This window comes from Phoenix dactylifera, chromosome 6 (genome assembly GCF_009389715.1).
Source record: "Phoenix dactylifera cultivar Barhee BC4 chromosome 6, palm_55x_up_171113_PBpolish2nd_filt_p, whole genome shotgun sequence".
NCBI classification, from domain to species: domain Eukaryota; kingdom Viridiplantae; phylum Streptophyta; class Magnoliopsida; order Arecales; family Arecaceae; genus Phoenix; species Phoenix dactylifera.
Window position 1 is genome coordinate 15,556,985 of NC_052397.1, and position 20,536 is coordinate 15,577,520.

Consider the following 20,536-nt stretch of genomic DNA (forward strand, 5'->3'; position numbering starts at 1 on the left):
TTATATTTTTTAGTCCTATAATGATCATCAAAGAAAAGATTTGTCTAACTGACAAGTTATGCATTACTCCTTTGCAAAGCAAGCTAGCTAACACTTATTATGAATCAAGTGGTAGACATTTGACTTAGTTATTAGCACAATGATGCTCTCATGCAAATTATTGTCATATGTATTGTTTTCATGAGCTCATCTTTCCTCGTAAATTATATGTATTGTATGGAGAGAATTAGCGAAAGGTATATAGTGCATGATCTTTAGAAACAAATTTTCAGGTGAAGAAGATATAATCAAGTTAGCTAGCAGATTGTTTTGGCCGCATTAGCTGGACTTAATTTCCTCTCTCAGGACTGCTATTGCTATTAGAGTATTCCAACAAGCTAGGATTTCAGTGAGGAAATCCAGTTGTATTTTTCATTTTATTTTTGTCAGGATGGAGTGTAATCTCTTCTTGTTAATTAGCTTTATGTTCTTCTCATCACTACTCCTCCTTGGTTAACTTCCAGCTGAGACCTGACATGGAGAAGAGGGTAGAAACAGGAACATGTCTGCTGTTTACTCTCAAAAGGAAATGTTCTGCTGTTCCTCAAATGTGTATAGATTTTTAACCATCTGTTAGATTTCCAGACATGCACGCGTGCGAGACAGGAACATCTCACCCTCTTCTAAAATGATAAGTCTGTCCCCCGCAATCTATGGCTGCATTCAATAACAAATGAAGTGGTCTTCTCCTCACTGTTTGTCATCGATGCTCCCTTTGTTTCTCTCTCTCATATCACTGTGAAAAACAACTTGAAAGACCCCACATTAATAGAATTTTCACTGCTGCACAAGCTTACTTCCAATTTTTTGTTTCCTTTCATGAGACGACCTAATTTGAGTCTATGTATACAGATGTTGTGGGACACCAAAAGATAGATGTACTTTCCATTTTCACTCTCAGTAGTGTTGAGATCTAACAATTTCCTAGATCAACCAAACATTGATAAATTATTGCTTCACAAAGATATTGTTTGCTTGATTATCAATTCTGTTGTCTTGGAAAAGGTGAGGTGCAACGGGGACTATTATAATGCAGGATCCAACCAGTATTTGGCTTGACCCAGACCTAATCCATAACCAAACTTAATCATTATGCCTTAAAAAGTTCAAAATTAAGAAAGAAACCATCCCAAACCTATCGACTCATGGGTTGGAACTTCTTTTACATCTCATAAGATGCAATAACTTGAAGCCAATTTGGGTTGGATCTAGGTCAAGTCAGACTTAATCCAATCCAACCCAACTTTTCCACTTCCAGTGATGGGAAAGGTGCAGCTTTACAAGAAGAGGAGAAAGTGGGGAAGGATCCATTGTCTAGCTGTAATTTTTAAATCTCTACAACTTTTATAGATTTTAGTTGCCTTGATTTAACAAAAGAAGAAAAAGAAGCATTGCTTATTGGAGGACTTTCCCCCCTCCTGCTTTCTTGTTTTCTGTAATATATCCTTTCTTTTAATCATCATTTCTGACATTGACATCTCCATCTATGTATCATCCTATGTTCAATCCATAATTAGATTGACTAAAACATGTTCAGTAATGAAAAGTGAGATCCAACTATTATTAATTAGCAAATTTGGGGCTTGGTCACTGCTGAATTTTATATCTAAGCTAACAAGAAGCATTAAATGAGTAAGATATCAGAGCACCATTCATTGCCTCCACCTTTTAGGTCTCAAATCTTTTTCCATGCCATCACTATGGAGCAATGATAATTCAATGTGATATAGCAGCACCAATTGTGTTAGAGAGAGAGAGAGAGCGCTTTACAAGGATAAAAGGTAACTTTTTAGTATAATCATGAACAACAGAAGAAGCAGATCATCAGAAGCAATATTAGCTTTACAACAGAAGCTTCTTCTGTTCTATTTTCACTCCAGAGAGATACATCTGATCACAACCAATCCCCATATATAAAAAAAATAAGTCAGAAAAATTGAAACAAAAGAGTGGCAGAGAATATAGGTTCTTAAAAGGGAACACTAGTAATGGAAGATCCTCTCTCAACTATCTCCATTTCTGTGGTCCCATAGAAGGGCAGTCCACTTGAGAACTCCCCAAACTCAATATTCTTCAGCTCAAAAAGATCAGAGCTGGAGTCAGTCTCTCCTCCATTATCCTCCATACTCTCCTCCTTTCTTCTAAACTCATCCCCACATTCCCCATGCTTCTCGAAGAACCCCTCTTTATTTCTATGTAACACCCATCTGTTCTCCAACAGCCCTTCATTCCAAGCCACATCAAGCTTCCCACCACCCAAAACCTTGCTTTTGTCATGAAGTCTATCACTGAACTTAGCTATCTCAGCTAGCCAAGTCTCCCCTTGTACCCTTCTCTCATCCCAAACCTCTCTTTGTGGACAGAAAGTTGCCACCTTTGGCTGGCCATGGGCCAACTTATAGCTTCTGCACTGTTCCTCCTGCGACTTTGCTGGGATGCTGGTGTGAGGAGGAGGGGTGCTCCGGGAGTGGCAACTCCTCCTCCTACTCCTCCCTCCAGGCCTCTCTTCTAACTCTCCATCCTTCGATGACTTGGCGGTGGTGCAAGACTTGGATTTCCTCTTAGAACCAGTTTGGTTAAATATAGAGTTTAGAAAGCTAGCCAACCTAGTACCAGGGGAGCTTGGTTGCTTACACTTCCTCTCCTTGGAATGGTATTTCTCCACCCCTTGGCACGCTTGGGGAGGTATGGTCGTCATTGGTGTGTCCAAACTTTTCCTCTCTTCCCTCCAAAGCACCCTGTCTTCCCTAATGACTCTCTGAGGACCAATTCTTCCGGCGAGACCAACTTCGTCCATGGCACCGGCAAAGTAGCGTACTGCCTCAAAGACATCGAGCTCACCAGAGTCATGCCGACGGTGAGCTCGCCTGGAGCGGACGCTGTTGTCAGTATTTGACAGCCCGATGGAGGACATCCTAGAGGAGTGGGTGCACAAGGACATGGATGTGTGGATTCCCTGCACGGGGTTGTCGGATGGTTCTTATAGGCTAGAGATAGTGGAAGAGGCTTGAGAGAGACTGGTGAAATGAAGGTGGCCTTTGGAATGGAGGAGAGTGGTAGACTGGTGAGGGGCGACAACACTTTTTAACTCCACCCACCACCACTAGAACAATGCATGCTTGAGAATTGCTTGATGAGAGACCAACCTAACGCTATTTATGCTGCCCAACAGTACAGAGAGAAGGAAAAAGGCAGCAAGGTGTGATCTTGAACAGTGTTACAGCCTAGCATGTGATGAAGATGTTAGGAAAAATGAGTTTCGCCTCCTTTGGTTTATTGGCCAGGCTTCATTGGAGGAGATTTTTGGCTTGATTGGGTTTCATAAATATGTCAACAAGAGAACATTATTCTTTTAACTTCTTTTGGATTTTATATCCGCTAGGTAGCTTTTTCTAGGAGCCAAAGCCATCTCTGTCTCATGTTGTGAAGAAGATGCTCCACTTTTTGGGAGCTGATCGGGACATAAATGTGACCAAGGGAGGTTGTTTTAAAACCTTAAGCTTGCATTTTGCAGCAAATATGAGAAAGAAAAACATTTTCATGTTATAGGAAGAGGAAGAAGGGAGAAGAATGATAGACATGAGAAACACACTGAAGCCTACTTCTCCTGATCACAATTCAGCTCTATTCCTTGCTGTTGCTTTGTTCCTAGTAGTTTTGCTTGTTAGAACTTTCTTCAAAATTCTTACAACCTTGTAACCTTTTATTCCTTCCATGTACATTCTGAACCTCCAGAGTTCTTTTGTAAACAGCTTCCTGAAGTTGGGTGGCATGGCCTCCCGTTCTCTCTCAAAAAAAAGAAAAAACAAAAAAACAAAATACAACATATTGATGCAAAAAAAGATAGACATGAGAAACACAAACATGCTTCTTCAAGGCTTGAGGTGTTTCTGGGAAGATCTCAAAGTACAGGTTCTGAAAGGTTTCTTTCAAGCATACATTGTAATATGCCTTCTGATTATTTCTTTGAATGTTGTTTTGGGTTTAATTCTTGGATAATTCTTTCGGCAGAGAAGTTATACCTTAAAAGCAAGGTTCTGACCATACTGTAACAGCTATGATGAATGATGGTCTAATTCCGAAATTTGCATAATATTATAAGCAACCATTAACTGAAAATTTAAAAGAAAACAACTTTAACAGTAACCTTCTTTTTTTTCTTTCAGATTATGGTGGCTAATTTAGCATTAGTATGTTAAAAGATGGCTTTGCTTGATTCACAATTTGCAGTGCTATTCTTCAGAATTATTTCTTGAGAAAAAAGATGTCAAAAAAGAATTTATCGATTAAATTTCATAAGCAAACATTAGATTCAAATATAGATAATTTATTGCTATAAACTTCCACATCTATATACGACAGGCATTGTGTGTGTGTTTTGAGCAAAAGATAAGGATCATGTTATCCGGTCAGTATGTGCATTGTAGCTTTAAACCGTGATAATGGCCGTCGCAGGCAACCATGATTGGAATGCTGTGCATTGTAGCATTGTAGCATCATGTTATCCCTCCATCACACAATATTGTCTCCTGTGGATTTTCAATAGGCAAGCATTAACTTATTCAAGGCATCCAATTATCTACATTTCTCCGGGTCCCTCCTTCAAACCACGTAGTACATCGCTTCTACTTTGGTTATAAACAGGGGCAACACCAAAGAATAATGGGTGTGTAAGTAGAATTGATAAAGAGTACACTTTTTAACTGTAGTGGCCCCATATACTGGTGCAAACAATCCAGGCCAAGCTGCTCAGCTCGGCTCAGTATGTTGGAAGAGCTTCTTGAGCTTAGCTCGAGCTCGGGCTAAGCTTTGGATCAGCATGGTTCAGCCAAACTTTAAGCCGAGCTTGAACTTAGCCAAGCCTGATTTCTCTACTATTTTTCGAATTGCGCCATTGTTCAAGCTCAGTTGTTTTGAAGCAGAGCTTCAAAAAAAAAAAAAAAAATATTTGAACTTGGCTAGTTAATTTTTCGAACGGGTCAAGTTTGAACCAGCAAACCCTTGCACCCGATGTGTTGATAAATGAATCAACTTTGCTTCCCCAAACTTCCTTGGAGCAATGTTAATTGAAAATGTTAAAGACATCCATGCATGACATATCGATGTTTATGCATGCATGTGTATATCAAGGGTTGTGGAGTCAAATTAATATAAGTCAAGATGCTAACTTAAAGCTAACAAGAAATTATGGAATCAAAAGAAGATGGCAGCAAGTGGCGTGCACGATGCCACACTACGTTTTGGCACATGTTCCAAACCTTGAGAGGCCCACAAAAGAAACAGTGTGAAGCTCCTGGCTGACTGCCACAACAAGCAATGGCCCTGTTACGCCATTTGAGGGCCAAGGTATCACGAATCTTTGGCAGAGCTAATCCAAGCCAAGTTTGGGGAGTCACTCTTATCATTTCTTTGTATGGTTGCTTTCGTTCTTTTCTGGGGTACATGTATGGTTGCTTTCGTTCGGAAGGCCAGCCAATGTTGACTTTTAGAATGCTTGGAGGCAGTAAACGTTCAGGAATAGTTATTTTCCTTTTGCTCTGCTCCATACAACTTAGATAGCATTGAGCCTCTTCACCTCACAAGTCCCATCTTTGCCATCTTCAATAGGATATTTCCCTTCCCATGAGAATAAGGAGCCAGCTTTTGGTGGTTTTAGATCGTTGTTGTTGAAATATTTGCAGAAGAAAAGAAAAATAAGAGAAAAAAAAAGAGAGAGAGAAAAAAATGGTTTCATTGCTCTATTCCATTACATGCGGTATATTTTAAGGGTTATATATAGTTGTGTACAGACTATATAAAAAAAATAATATAGGCTGATGTATGATCATGCTAACAAAAAAAAAATATTATGCATGATACAGGTTGTCATATGATCCCTAAAATCACTCTAATAAGATTTTGCTAACCAAAAAAAAAATAATATAGGTTGATACAAAATCACGCTAATAAAAAAAAATATGGATGATGCATGTTGTTACGTGATCACTAAAATTATGCTAACATTCCCCCTCAAACTTGAAATGGTACTATAGGTGCAAATTTGAGTTTGAAAACTAGATTACGAATATACCCAGAAACTATGTACTAGATCAAGAGCTAAAGTAGCAGCTCAAAAGCTGACGTAATAGACTCGGAGCTGACATAGTAGCTCAGAAGCTGATGTGATGGTAGGTCAAGAATTGACATAGCAGAACACAAGCTATTATAGTAGCTCAGAAACTGATATAGTAGATTAGAAATTGACATAACAACTCAGAAAACGATATGACAGACTGATGTGTCAAACTAATATAAAAATATAGAATTTTATATGGCAGAACAAAAGCTGACATCGTAATTTAGAAACTGATGCAGCAAATCAGGAAGCTAACATAGCAAATTGATATGTTTGGCAATGCTAACGTAACTAACTGATGCAGTAGACTAATACGTCTACTGACATTACTGGCTAACATAGCAAACTAGTGTCTGTCGACGTCTCTGATTGATGTGACAAACTGATGTGTCTACCATTGTGGCTAATTAACTTGTCTTATGATGTGGCAGCGAGAAGGAGACATAGAAGATGGCAATTACAGCAAAGACATAGCTCAAAGAAAAGGCAATCAAAGGTCGACGATCCTCGTAGACGAAGGCACCATAAAAGATGAACAAAAGACCTCGAACTGGATGGTGAAAGAGTTGGAGGCAGCAAATAAAATCAGAGATAGAGAGAAAAGGGATAGGCGACAGTGAGGAGAGACAACCGAAGATCTGAAGTTGAGAAGAAAAGTAGTAGAGAGGAGCTATAGATCCGTTAGAAATCAAAGAATCTTCGAGTATTAATCCACCAAAAATAAAGAATATATAGATTTACTAAAGAGTATAAGATATTCAAATGTTGATTCACTAGAAAATAGAAGATTTATGGAGAAATAGAGAATTTGCGAATCCATCGAAAAATAGAGGATCTTCAGATGTTGATTCACCCGGAAACAGATATCAATAGATCGACAATGGAGTCTTTAAAGCTTTTAGACATAGCAACGACGACCATAATAAAGGCGGAAGAGATGGTGGCCGTAGATTAGGTAATCGGTGGCTCTGATACCATCTTAAATTTTTTATAAAAAAAAAAGAGAAAAAGAGAAAAAGAAAAGTAATTTTATTTCTCTATTCTATTATATTCGGTATATCTCAAGGGTTATATATACTCATGTACAAACTCCATATAAGAAAAATAATATAGGTTGATATATGATCACGCTAAAAAAAATATATATATTATGGATGGTACAAGTTGTTATATGATCTCTAAAATCACTCTAATAAGATTTTACTAAAAAAATAATATAGGTTGATACAGAATTACGGTAACAAAGAAAAATAATATGGGCGATGCAGGTTGTTACGTGATCGCTAAAATTATGCTAACATGGGTGATTCTTATCCCAGAATAATCTAATCCCCGATGATTTAAGATCATCGCATTTAATATGCTATATTTTGGTGATTAAAGATTTCCAAGCATCCAAGAGTAACCTATTTAATATTTTATAAAAATACAAAATTATTCACCATATAATACTAAAACTATTTATTTATATATTCCATATTACTGTATTTCATAAAAATATATTTATTTGTCCTATAAATTATTAATCATATAAAAATATATTAATTTTTATTATAGAATTATTATTTTCATCCATGCTTATAATATATGGTCCCACTTAGTTATGCATGAATTTTACATGTATCATTGACAAATTAGGTGAATAATAAAAAATATTGAACTACCAGAAAGAGAAATTGACGGATGAAGCCATAAACGAAAATAATTAAATTTGCAAGAAGCCTCGAACCTGCACCAGTCGGTGCGAGGGCATGGCGCTTAACCAACCGAGCCAGAGCTCTAAGAGTTTTCTTTGGTTTAAATAGTTTCCTAAATTATCTTACAACAAAAATGAAATATCCATCTTCCTCATCCTTTCCCCGCGACCCTCGCCCCTTTGTCGTCTCTCGACCTTTCCCTCGCCACCCTCCTTTCTCTCCTTGTCCTCTTTTCAGCATGCAGTGTGCATGGCCATTAGAGACTTGAGGTGATTGGGAATGGAAAACCTCACAGCCAGCGAAATAGCCGGGTTTGGAGTCGGCGCGCTGCTGCTCTGCGCCACCATCGCCGCCCCTAGAGTGGATGCCTTCATATCCTCCTCTCAAAGAAGGTATCTCTTTCTCTCTCTCTAAAAGGAGTTCCCTTTCCATCTAATTGTACTTGTGAACATGATTTCTTGCATCCTTGTTGTCATGAAAAAGAGTAAATTTGCCCAAAAAGTGCTGGAGAGCATGAATAATTGATTAGCTTCCTGGTCCTATTTATGCACCTGTCTATCCATTTTACTATCAGTGTTCAGGCTTGCAAGCTAGGTGGGTTGGTTTGGGTTCTGACACCATCCAATCCTGATTCATGTCTGAATTGAGTAGGAAATGACTCAGAGATCCAATAACATATCAGCTTTGCATTTTTGAGTTGGTTTGTTTACAGCTCGGGTCGCAGATCCAGTTCAATTCATATTTTTGATTTGTTCGAGATTGGAAATGGATTTGTTTACTGGTGATGAAGAAAATACCATTTATGGTGAAATGCTTTGTCTCCTCAGTATTAATAACCAATATAGCCAAGTACCCTGTATATTGTTCTGATAGTGATTTCATGACCAATTGGCTTAATTTCATTTCTTTTTTTGCGAAACATTTCATTTTAATCATAAGTATACGTGGAAGCGGAACCACATAAGTAGGCAGCATTGATCTCAACATTTGTTTGTTTACCTCATCTTTTCTATGTATACACTCTTCGATGCCTTTTAATATATTTGAAGCATGAAATGCACCACACGTATTTGTGTGAGCAGCCATCTACTCTATAGCTGCACAAACCAGGCTATGACTATACATGCATCAATAGATAAAGTTCTTTACTTGACATGTTTCCTTGATTTCCTATTTTGGAGTGCTTTTTTGCAGTTCTCTGGGAATGTGCAAGAGATGTGGTGATCTGAGGATGATAGCTTGCTCACAATGCAAAGGAGTGGGTTCGGTCAAAAAAGGAGGGCCCTTTGGTTTCAGCATGCTTTATGATTTTTTTGAGCCACCTGGAGATGGAAGCATGCCAAAACAGTTGATACCATGTAAGAAATGTCAATCTAAAGGGCGCATGCAATGTCCTGATTGCTCCAGGTTTTCATTAATTTATCAACGGAGTGACCCTGAAAGCTAAGGTCTTCTTCTTGTTTTTCTTAGACTTGTGAACATCTACACGTACTTTCTTCTCTCTAGAAAAAATGTTCTATGCTTTTTTCAATGTATTACTAAGCTCAAACGTTTGTAGTTGAGCAACTCCATTTATGTTATGGTAAATTATGTCTAACACAATTTTTGGAAGTGCTTTTTATCTGAATGATATATTAAGCAATATATTAGATGAAAAATGTGTTCAGATTTACTGATTATATCTTACTGTCCAAATTTCTCCATGTAAACAAATATCAAGTTATAAAATCTTTCATATCTAGTTATTAGTTGATTAAGGATTCTGCGGAGCAATCCTCAATCTTAATTTTGACCAACAATCTTTATGAATTGGTATAAGTGTCTTTGGAGTACAACTTGACAAGGGAGGGCTGGTTGGCAGCTTGAGAGAAATACCATATAATGCAACTAGACAGCCACTCTCCAATGCTTGCCTAGATTTGGGAAGACATTAAACATATGAAAAAGGTAAATTCTAACTAGAGGAACTGCATCTGTCTTAGGAGTCCAAGCAATTTGTCAAAAAGCGAAAATTGAACCCGGTCCCCAAATAAGTCTGATACTGCATAGCTCAAGGTTCTTTATTTTCCTTTGCAGTTAATATAGTCCTTGCCTATTTTCTTGAATGACGTAATAGGAGGGTCTCCTCCTCATATTGTGCACCCTTTCCAGAGAAGAGAAATAATAACAATAATTTTAAAATAAAACAAATACAGAAAAAAGTCCAAGAGAAAAGACAGTTTCCAATTTTATGGATAATTCTGACCATTTATTAACTTTGATCCATCTATGGATTATTCTGACCATTAATTAGCTTTGATCCATCCATTGGTTTCTTATATGTGAAGGTAGATGTAGTATATTAATGGGCTGCATGTACACTGGACATAAAAAGAGGAGCTCACAAACAAAAGCAAATTTATGAATACGAAACCAAGATTAGTCATTTGGCTACAAGAGGGGGATTATGATTTCGTCCAAATACTTCTAAATTATCTAATTGATGAAGGATTAAGAATATGTTGTTTCATTTACAGAGTTTTTCAAAATAGTCTGTAAAATATTTCGTGATCCTTTTTTGTTTAATGCTGATCTAAAATTCTTAATCTCACTTGTCTTTCCTGTATTTTATCATTTGTTTATTGGTTTTTGATTTTAATTATTTAATGTCATCAAGAATCTCCCTATGTTATTTCTGAGTAATTTGTTGTAGAATTCAGCCACAAAGGGTGAAGCTGTAGAAAAATCCTTATCATTGTCATGAGCAAGATTTCTTGTCTAGGTAATAACCAAAAAAAATACGGTCTTTCCCTGAGAGAAAGTTGTATTGCATGAGGCAGACAGAGAGAATAGAAGATTACTGACATTTTTTTTTTACTAAGATTTCTAGGGATAATGCAAGAGAAATAGCCTCTGTTTAATGCGTCTGGTACAAGTCATGTAAAAGTCTTGGCAAGAAATTGCAAGATGAAATTATGATTCATTGGGAAACTTTTGCAGGCAGAGGGCTCTGCTTTAGGAAACTTTTGCAGGCAGAAGGCTCTGCTTGGAAACTACATAGTACATACTTCGCTTTCTTTTTCACTGTAAGGGTCTGACATGGAATATATATATGGTGTCTTTATAAAGTGCATCCTAATTCCATATGTGGTCTTGTAATTTAATTTCATTTTGAGGAAAATGGTCGAGTGAGGCGCTCAACTGCTTTCATTGAGGAAAGGAAAGATAGGACTAGTAGCCTAAAAGAAGTCCCAAGAAAAACAAAAAAAGGAGAAGAAGAGTAGAAAAAAGAGTAAGGAAATGAAGAATAAAGGAGAAAGAGAAGAACGGCGAAGGAGAACAAAAAACATAAATTTGCCCCTATCAAGGCACATAGCTAAGTTTTCAAGTATAATAAGTAGGTCTGAACTGCTGAAGGATTGTGATTGGCAAACCTTGTCCAGTCAGTGGCTAGGAACTTGACTTGCTCGATCATAATTCCATTTGTTACTGATTTCTCTTTTCCTACTGGATGTCCATAATTCCTTCGCTGTCTAAGGAAATTCCACTGTCCTAAAACCGTTGCCTATCTTTTTGCAGTAGCTCAAGTAAATCTGCAATGAAGATTAAGATGATACACCATTTTATTATGCAGATTGCAAAGAACACAGAAGTTTGATGCTGTTGAACTCCTTGTTCTGAGATTTTGTGCTGTGAGAATTGGATAGTGAACTGCTAACAATTGACAAATATGACCTGGTCTGGAATGCAGCATTTCCACATTGGTTTTGCTTATGCTGAAATCATACCTCCAATGTTGAAATATCTCTATAAACTCCTTCCTGAAGAGCTTCGGAGCTAACCGATCTCCAAAGCAGATGATCAGAAATGGAGTTAGGAGAGTATCTTTGGATCTTTTTGAAGAGAGAAAGGTAGTCGCCTTTGAAAGAATTAGTAACGAAATCTCTGAAATTAGTAGCCAATCTGCATTGACAAGTTTTCCTTTCCATCTGATTCAAAAAAGGTTGTCTTCCTTGGCTAAACCAACCAGTTTAGGAAGTGTTTCAGCAAGGGTAGAGACTTCAATCCACACATCCTTCCAAAACCTGATTTTCTTACCATCAACTAATTGAAATTGGAGGCTGCACAAGAAAAGTTGCTTTGATTCTATCATCCTTTTCCAAAAAGGTGAAGCAACATTGCTCAAACCTCTACCAGGTCTCCTTTTATAACAATTCCAGTTAACCAACTTACAGAAAAGATCCGAATCTAAAGACAGAAATCCCCACCCCCACTTACTCAACAAAGCAAGATTGAAATCCTTGAGATCAAAATGACCCCTGAACTACCTTGTCTCTTGCTTCTGCACACAGATTTCCAATTTATAAGATGCAGGCCACTGCAAGCATTGTCTTTTTACTTTCTATAGATTGTTTCCATACATTGTTTTTCAGCTTCTCAAGGATATGCATTATCTCCATACTTGCTCTGCTCCTGAAATTTCTGAGGATTTCAGGTGGTTTGTGTTATTTTCTTAATTAGGATTGGATTAGATACAGGAAACAAATATTTTTGTTGTGATGAAAGAGAGGACATCAACTTTCATAGTTTGCAACTCTAGCTCTAAAGATTTAGAAGACCATTGTAGTTATATATAACAGGGTTGAATTGCAGACTTTAAGGATATTGCACATGCTAAATTGTTTCAGCATGCAAGTAAAGGTTTGATGAATGAACTGAGAGGGCTCTTTTTCCCCTGCAAAACACATTTTATAGGAGTTTTATCAGGTAAAAGATTAGAGCTCTCTGAATAGCAGGCCTTTAGCTGTGCATCTTGCCCATCATACTGGTAAAGGACCCTGGAAAATGGGTGGTGTATTTTGGATACTAATTGGACAATAAGATTGATTCAGAGGGGAGACATCAGAGGACAGATGGCAAGAGGTTCATGAATCAGCAAAGCACATATAAACAGAGTATACAAAAGCGATCTTGTAACCATGTTTTACCTGATAGATTATTTTTCTTCCTTCCTTCCTTTTCTTAATGGGTGAGTTTACAGTTGAGTGTAACTTTTGTTGACTCAAAGATGCCAAATGATGTGAGTAAACCAACATTGCATATTTGCACTAAAAATGGTGAGCATTTACCCAATATGTTCCGGATATATTAGATATTTTAATTTTTTTATAGTCTTAGTGAGAGAAAAATGTGCTAATTATGGAAACTAGTGATTGAAATGAGGGAAAGAAACTAATAATTAACTAACAATAAGTAACAGAAAGTATCCGATCACTATGTAAACTTAATATGGCATATTTAATGCAGATGTTTACGGAACACAATTTAATCTCATTTGTTCAATTTAATCACTAATTTTAAAAGGCAATTGTTTAGTTAGAGAAAAGAAGGACAATATTATCAGAGCAATCATCCCCAGGCCAGTGCGCGTCTCTGGAAGTTAACTAAATTTTCAAATTTTTCTGCTACTTAGTTAGCTTAGTTTAATCCGGTCCTATGAAAAATGAAGATTTGGTTTCCTATGTACCAGAAGATTTGCTACTAATGGATCTAGCTGATGCTAAACCACTTCAGTAATTTTGTATGACTTGTTCTGATGTTTTTCGATATTCTTTCAACTGCAGTAAAATATGTATGTCTCAAATGATAAAACCTCACGGGGCCATGATGTACGCTCTAGCTAATGCCCTAATATTTTTTGATGTTTCATGGAATGAATGTCTCCAACATTCATTAGGGCATGCGATAAACGCATTCGTAAGAAGCCATCCAATTGATATTAATCTTCTGGGAAAGCTACACTTCAGGTCTGATAAGTTGGTTAGTCAACCGAAAAATCGTTGGGTCCTGCAAGTGCATGCGAAGACTTGTCTTCCAAAACTTGTAGCAATTTCTCTAATATCCATCAATATACTGTGACATGTTACTTATGCATTCCTCTAACTAGAGAGCCTTATCTTTATGTTTAAGCTCATATATTTCATAGTTATGTTTTGCTATAATCTACGACAGGAGGGTGATTTTAGGGTTGATGCAGGCTTCTTTGGATTATGATACTGGATCTCCTTTATTTGTTGAAACCATGTGATCAATCATTCATCTCTGATGCATTCTTCGAAGCAGATCAAGCAACCAACCCCTTTGCTACAGTGTAATCTTGGAGATTCTGCTTTAGTACTTGAAATTGTAGTAGCACTCAATTGTACTCTGTTGCAAAATATTAAACTTCCAAAATTCTAGGGATGCATGTCATGGTGATACAAACATGATTCTTAAATAATTATTTTAAAAGAATGGAATGAGGCTTTTGTTATGTTTGTTACATTGTCGCCATTTATCAAGGAGTTCTATGGATGTTGTAATCTTGTAAGCAGGAGAAAACTTGTGCCTGTATGTCTATCTATCTAGCCACCTATTTTTCTTTATATTATTTATTTATTATGTATTATAAGGCACACATTTGAACTGTGATTTGAGGTTGCTGGTTTCCTGCTGGTTCATGCTGCAGGACACATTAGGCAATGGATTTACTCAGTTATATGCCAGCATCTAAAGCTTCCCTTCCTGAAAGGAAGGCAGCAAACAGCAAACTTGAGGGACAGTGAAACATAGACAGAGGAGTGAAACTGAGAGATTACGATCGCAAGTCAAGGTTTTGATGACACTGTGATCCAGTTATAGTGGCTACCATCATCACTGATCATTATAATGGTTACAATAAATTGTTAGCTTCTCAGGTTTCTCGAATGTTGTTATTTGAAAAAAGAATAATTTACAAGAAGATATTGTAAAAACTAATGATCAGTGATAGAAACATATAAGTGTTATCTGCTTCGCTCGCTGTTCACCAGCTAAAGAAAATTTTTGCTAGCTGGAATGTATATTAGAATCTGACCAGATGTTTCTCACCGATTAATCGATTAATGCTTTGTGATTAGCAATGGTTTCACTGATTTTGGAAAGAGGCAGCGTTTGTTCCATTGTTGTTCCTATTAAAGCATTCAATTGACATCTTAACCTCTATTTTCCAGAGCAATTCCCTTGATAACAAAAGAAGGCCAACAAACTGCCATGTTTTGTCGCTCTGTATCAATTTACGAAACCCTAATATTCATCAATCATCCTTTGGATAGGAAGACATCAGCAAAAAATGTCAACCAGTGTGCTTGATCACTGGTTTGGTTTCGCCCTTCATGGGAGTTGGAATGAGACCATCATATATATGGCTTTTGCTTTGCGTTGGAAGGTCTCGTGTCCCTTGCCATCTTCTTGATTCTGTGATCCTTGTGAATGATGCTGTTACCTGCCACGCTTGGCTTCGACATCATATGAAGTGCCCACCCTGGTTGTTGTTATCTTCTGTGCTCCATGGAACTGAATCATTCAGGTTGGCAGCCATTAGGGAAGCATGAGTTCTTTTGGCCTATTCTGATTCCACTATGAAAGCAGCTGCAGTCTTTGTCTTCATGGAGAATGATCTGTTGGATAGCCGGGTTGGAGTTTCAAATACTGATGGTATTAGAAGAAGATATCATCAAATCAAATTACATTGTGAATCTACGATTAATATAGATGGAATGGAGATAGGAATTGCTTGCACTGACATTGCTAGGCAGTAGTGAGAGTTTTGTAGCCTTTATGTCCCATTTTAGATGACAAGTAGTAGATGATATAGACTAAGATGTATAAGCCTTGATTCACTTTTGAAAAAACCAAGTACATATTCCATTGCCTCCCTTGCTTATGTACCTTATTGCTCTACTCCCAATTCCACCTTTTAAGCCTTCATGTTTCAATATCCAAGAAGATATTCTTTTTTGTGTTTTTGATGCAAGGTGGAGGAAGTAAGGTACTTCCCCCGCTTAAATTTATTAATTTAAAGAAAGTATATGTACAAAAAGAAGTAAGATATGAAAGGCTACAAGAGGATACCAAGCCATTGTGATATATGCCCGGATGTTGAGGAATCCTTATCTCATGTTATACTTTAATGTCATGTAGCATCTCGAGTTTGGAGGCAAGCCCCACTCTAGAATTCATCTTTCTCATCTTTTTCTGTTGATGATTTTTTACACCCTAGTGGAGAAAGATGTTTCAGTAATGGTAGAATCGAAGAAACAATTTTGATTTGTTATATTGCCAATAATATCTAGTTGGTAAGGAATAATCGCATCTTCCAAGATATGAGAGGGTGCTACTTTAATTCTATTAAAGCCTCCATCCATGTCCATAGATTTCTTCATGTGACTATTGTAAAGAGATCTTTGATAGTAGGGGCAATTTATGGCTCTCCCTATGCAATTTCTGTATCTTTAACTTCTCTTGCAAGCCACCACCCCCTATTTCTTCCGGATGTTGATGGAAGTATAATGGAAAAAGATGTTTTTGGTGGAGCATGCTTTATCATAAGAAGTGTTAGTGGTATGCTACTAGATGCATGCGATGTTAGAATTTTTGATGCTATAGGTAAAATGGTGGAGTTACATGCAACTTGGAAAGGTTTAAATTATGCTATGTGCATATTAAGGGCTTCATAGATTTATTTAGAAAGAGACTCTATGATAATTATTAGATGGCTTTCTGATCTACTGATAGAAGACTTAAGGTGAAGCTAAAGAGGATACATGAGTCCAAATTTGACGGTATCCTTTAATCATTTTCTCCGACCCCAAGTGTTTCCAAAGATGAAAAGAGTGAAAGATTCTTTCAAGGATTGAAAAAAATGGATGTTTGCCGACAAAGAAAGATTCTCTTATTTTGCTCAAGCCAAATACGCCAAAATATTAACGTCAACAATTGATCTCATACTCTTTCCAAGACTGGTTGAATGTGTCTTTTCCTCCAAAAAGTCCATAGAGACTGAAGATTAGGCGGCCATCCTTCAACATTGAGATAAACTTCATAATATCTAAAAGGATATTCATAGACAATATCATTAACTTCGAACTATATTAAAAACTCTTAAACTTTAATTTTTCAATATTAACTATATTGGATGAAGAAAAAAGAAAAAAGAAAATGAGAGTTTGAGTATGGCATATACTAACAGATGATCCAAGTCATTAAATATCCATTTTATTTTTTTCATAAATTTCCCAGCACTCAAATATATCATGGATTTTACATGAGAAGACCGGAGGAGTTAAGTCAAAAGGCACAATTTAATCCTCCATCTAGGAAATAATAAGCCACAAACCCTTCTCTCTATTCTAATTAATTATTTCATTTTGAAATGATTAGCCAAGCTTCAACCCATAATCTCAAACTTGTGGATTCTTAAAGCACCAAATGCAGTTTCTCTTGTGCATGTTGGGGGGTTGAAATTAAATCAACACACCAACATCAAAAGTTATTGCTCTTGAACTATATATCAAAAAGATTGCACCACTCTATGCTGATTTACTTAGTACAAACTTAGATGTTTCCACTTAATTAAGGACTTGACTCTAATGAGTAATGAACTATTCTCGTTGATAAAACTCAATAAATACATAAAATAGTTTAAGTTTTTGGGTGGGGATTAGTTGGAATGCCCCCCCTATTAATATAGCTATAAGTGAACTACGCCACTTCGACATGGTGCAATTTGACACAGGTTAATTGACTTCCACTCTCGGCCACAAAAGTTGGGGGAGAGAGAGAGATGAAATGATGTGAGGTGAAAAGACCGTGAGAAGATAAGAATAATACTCTATCCACTGTACAATCATGACGGCTTGTCTACTGAGTTGACCTCCAAAGATCTTTTTATATTTTAAGGCCCAGTTCATGTACGTTTCACTAGCCAGATGCTTTTATTGAGCTGCACCCAACCCCATCCCTTAAAATTTAATTTTTCTAATAAATATCCTTTTAAAAATTTAAATTTACATAAATATTTCCTTAAAATTTATATTTATTTTTTATCCTCATAAAATACTATTTTTGCACAAATACTTCAAATATAACGATTTTTTAACACCATTAATAAAAATCATATTTATTTTAATTAAAAATAAAATAAAATTTTAAAATTATTTTTTTGTTTTCCATCATGATCACCTTATAAATATTTCTTTTTGCACATCTATCCATTAAGAATATTTTAGTCATTTTAATTTGAAACTGTTAATTTTTTAAGTATATATATGCAAAAACAAGAATTAAAAAAATGGTAGAATAACAAAACAAGTGTTTTACGAGGGTATACATGAGAATATCAATTTTCGAAGAGTATTCATGCAAAATTCGATATATATGAGGGTATTCATGATTTAGTTTAAAACAATGGCCTTGCAATAATATAACGGTAATCATAATTATTTTGGAAGTCGTCCATTACTCGATATTTTTATTAACAATAAAAATTTAAATTATAACTATTATTGTTTGACCATTATTTCATTAGGATAATAATTATATTGGAGTTATGATCCTTTAACATCTCTAATTGAAATCTAGAGGGCATTCTATCAATCATGACCATCCATATATGGCAGAGTAGCCTTGATTGAATCATGGCTCTACACTCATTATTTGCTTTATGACGAGTGATAAGAAATTTTTAATACTAAAAAATAATAACCATGATGAAATTATGATGAAAAATAATAGGTAATAATAAAAATAATGGCTTTATTTCTAAATCATATTTTAGTGGATATACATATTGTTTCCTATAAAATTCTTTTGAGAGAAAATTAATATAAAAAATATATTTTGAAATAAAAAATAAAAAGGCAATAAGGATTATTATTTATGTTATTGCTAATAACACTAATTAGGTTGCTATCTTTTTCTCCACAATAACATAGAAGAGGGCTCCAAAATATTATAATAACTATTATATCATTTGGATGGTCGCTAGTTTAAATGCCGGTTTATTAATTAAAATTTAATTTAGTTTTGTAATAACTGATTTTCTTTTACTCAATAAATAATTATTTGACTAAATAATCTCATCAATTTTCTGTTATAAAAGCAAAAAAAAGAAAAGAAAAGAAAGAAAGAAAAACGATCACACTTCATAACCTTAATTAATGCAATAGTGGTAATTAAAAATTATGATTGTGATAAAAATTAATAATGGATCCCTGCCCTTATCGTCGCCGTACGGTCTCCCCAGCCGTCTGGGACCGTAGGAGTGCCGGTGGGGCTCACGTTCCAACAGCCAATCAGGGGCCGAAACGTCACCTACCCACCGCCGTCGGGGCATCATGTCATGCCCCCCATGTCGCACTGATCTCCTTTTGACGGTAGGGTGTCAAAACTAGTAGTCTTTGGATTTGAAACACTTCCAGTTCCATGCAGAGCCATATGACTTTTTTTTTTGGTTGGTTGCAGCTCTCCTTGTTCTGAAGGAAATTACTAACTTGGTGCAAGTATTGGCGTGACTGGGCCAATTTTATAGATGACAATATGTTCTATAGTGCTAAGCAAGGATTGAGGCTTATTATTTCATGCTAATTTCTACATGGAAGGCATAGAAGGAAGATAAATAAGAGAAACCATGGGGCACTACTCAGATCTCACATGATAGGTTTATTCTGCAAGGATCCATGAAAGAATAGGCATGGTCCACTCAAGTTTATGCAAGGTTATTCGAATCATGACATGTCGCACCAATGCATGAAGAAATTATGAGACCAACCAGCAAGAAGCTTTTACATTATAAGTTCTTCTTCTTATTCTTCTTTTTCCCCCCTTTTTTTTGATATTTTGAGATCACTATGATGTTGCACATCTTAGCTGCTAGTTAAGGCATTTTGAAAAATTATCGTTCCCGGGTTATGCTCGATCGTTATTGATTTTTTGTGATATATAAAGAAAGCTTTGTTATTTTTGAGAAGAAAGAAGATGATCGGTCTATTTCACCTTCGGCATATCCCTTCATAAGATCCACACCCAAATCATAGTACGATGACTTATGCGAGCATTGGAAGTTAATATGTGGTTGTTTTCTTTTTAAAAAATGAAAATAGATGGTTGAATGATGAACTGGTGCCTAAATAGCATCGACACAATTGTGAAATGTCGATTTGCTCACCTTCCAACCACAAAACATTTTCCTTAAGACAAATTGTACTCTCTTAGAAGACCAAAAATTAGATTTGCATGCAAATTTTCAGCTTCATACCTATTCACAATCCATGGAGAACTTTGAGATTAGTGTTCACCATCATGTGCTCGATGGTGCAGTAAAACATCAACATGGAGCAATGTATGAATCTTACAGTTTTCCTACACCGAAGAAACCTAGTTTACGCTTGACAACATATGGAAACCAAGCTCTTCAAAAAATGAAAAGCATATAGGGAGGTAGTAAAAAAGAAGAAGAGTACATAGTATTTAGATTGTTTTGTCAGTTTCTAAATATGCAGATGTTAACTTTCTTTTCCTTCTTTTTTAGGAGAAATTCGAAAGTTTATGATGATGTCCTGTAAGCCTATATGCAATGATCTAGGATTATTCAGGGTGACTGCATGCCCTCTACATATTCATATTACATGAGTACTACTTTAGATGGTAACAGGAAGGAGCAACTTATGATTCATGAAGGTACAGCAATAAAAAGGTAAAATAATGCAAGAATATCAACTTGTTTTTCCAAATTCAAACCATAAACAATTGTATCGCATGCTAGGTTTCTATTTTCTTGGACATGTTTTACAATGGAACCAATTTTACGATGTTTTGATGACCAATAGGATGCTGATTGTTTTTGAGA

The 20,536-nt window shown here is 36.1% G+C and overlaps 1 protein-coding gene and 1 long non-coding RNA gene across 3 annotated transcripts; one reads left to right on the forward strand and one right to left on the reverse strand.

Annotated features, from left to right (window-relative positions):
* Positions 1 to 1,790: 1,790 nt before the first annotated feature.
* Positions 1,791 to 3,453, reverse strand: LOC120110967 (protein BIG GRAIN 1-like E). The gene has a single exon (XM_039126999.1). The coding sequence runs from the start codon at positions 2,978 to 2,980 to the stop codon at positions 2,009 to 2,011; it is 972 nt and encodes a 323-aa protein (XP_038982927.1). The 5' UTR covers positions 2,981 to 3,453; the 3' UTR covers positions 1,791 to 2,008.
* A 4,526-nt stretch (positions 3,454 to 7,979) lies between these two features.
* On the forward strand, positions 7,980 to 14,152 carry LOC120111093. Of its 2 annotated transcripts, XR_005512262.1 has the most exons (3): positions 7,980 to 8,243; positions 9,046 to 9,299; positions 13,843 to 14,152. It is a non-coding gene; the product is annotated as an uncharacterized LOC120111093 (long non-coding RNA). The 2 variants fall into 2 exon arrangements; XR_005512261.1 differs by lacking the exon at positions 13,843 to 14,152 and having other exon boundaries at positions 8,098 to 8,243; positions 9,046 to 9,462.
* The last annotated feature ends 6,384 nt before the right edge of the window (positions 14,153 to 20,536 follow it).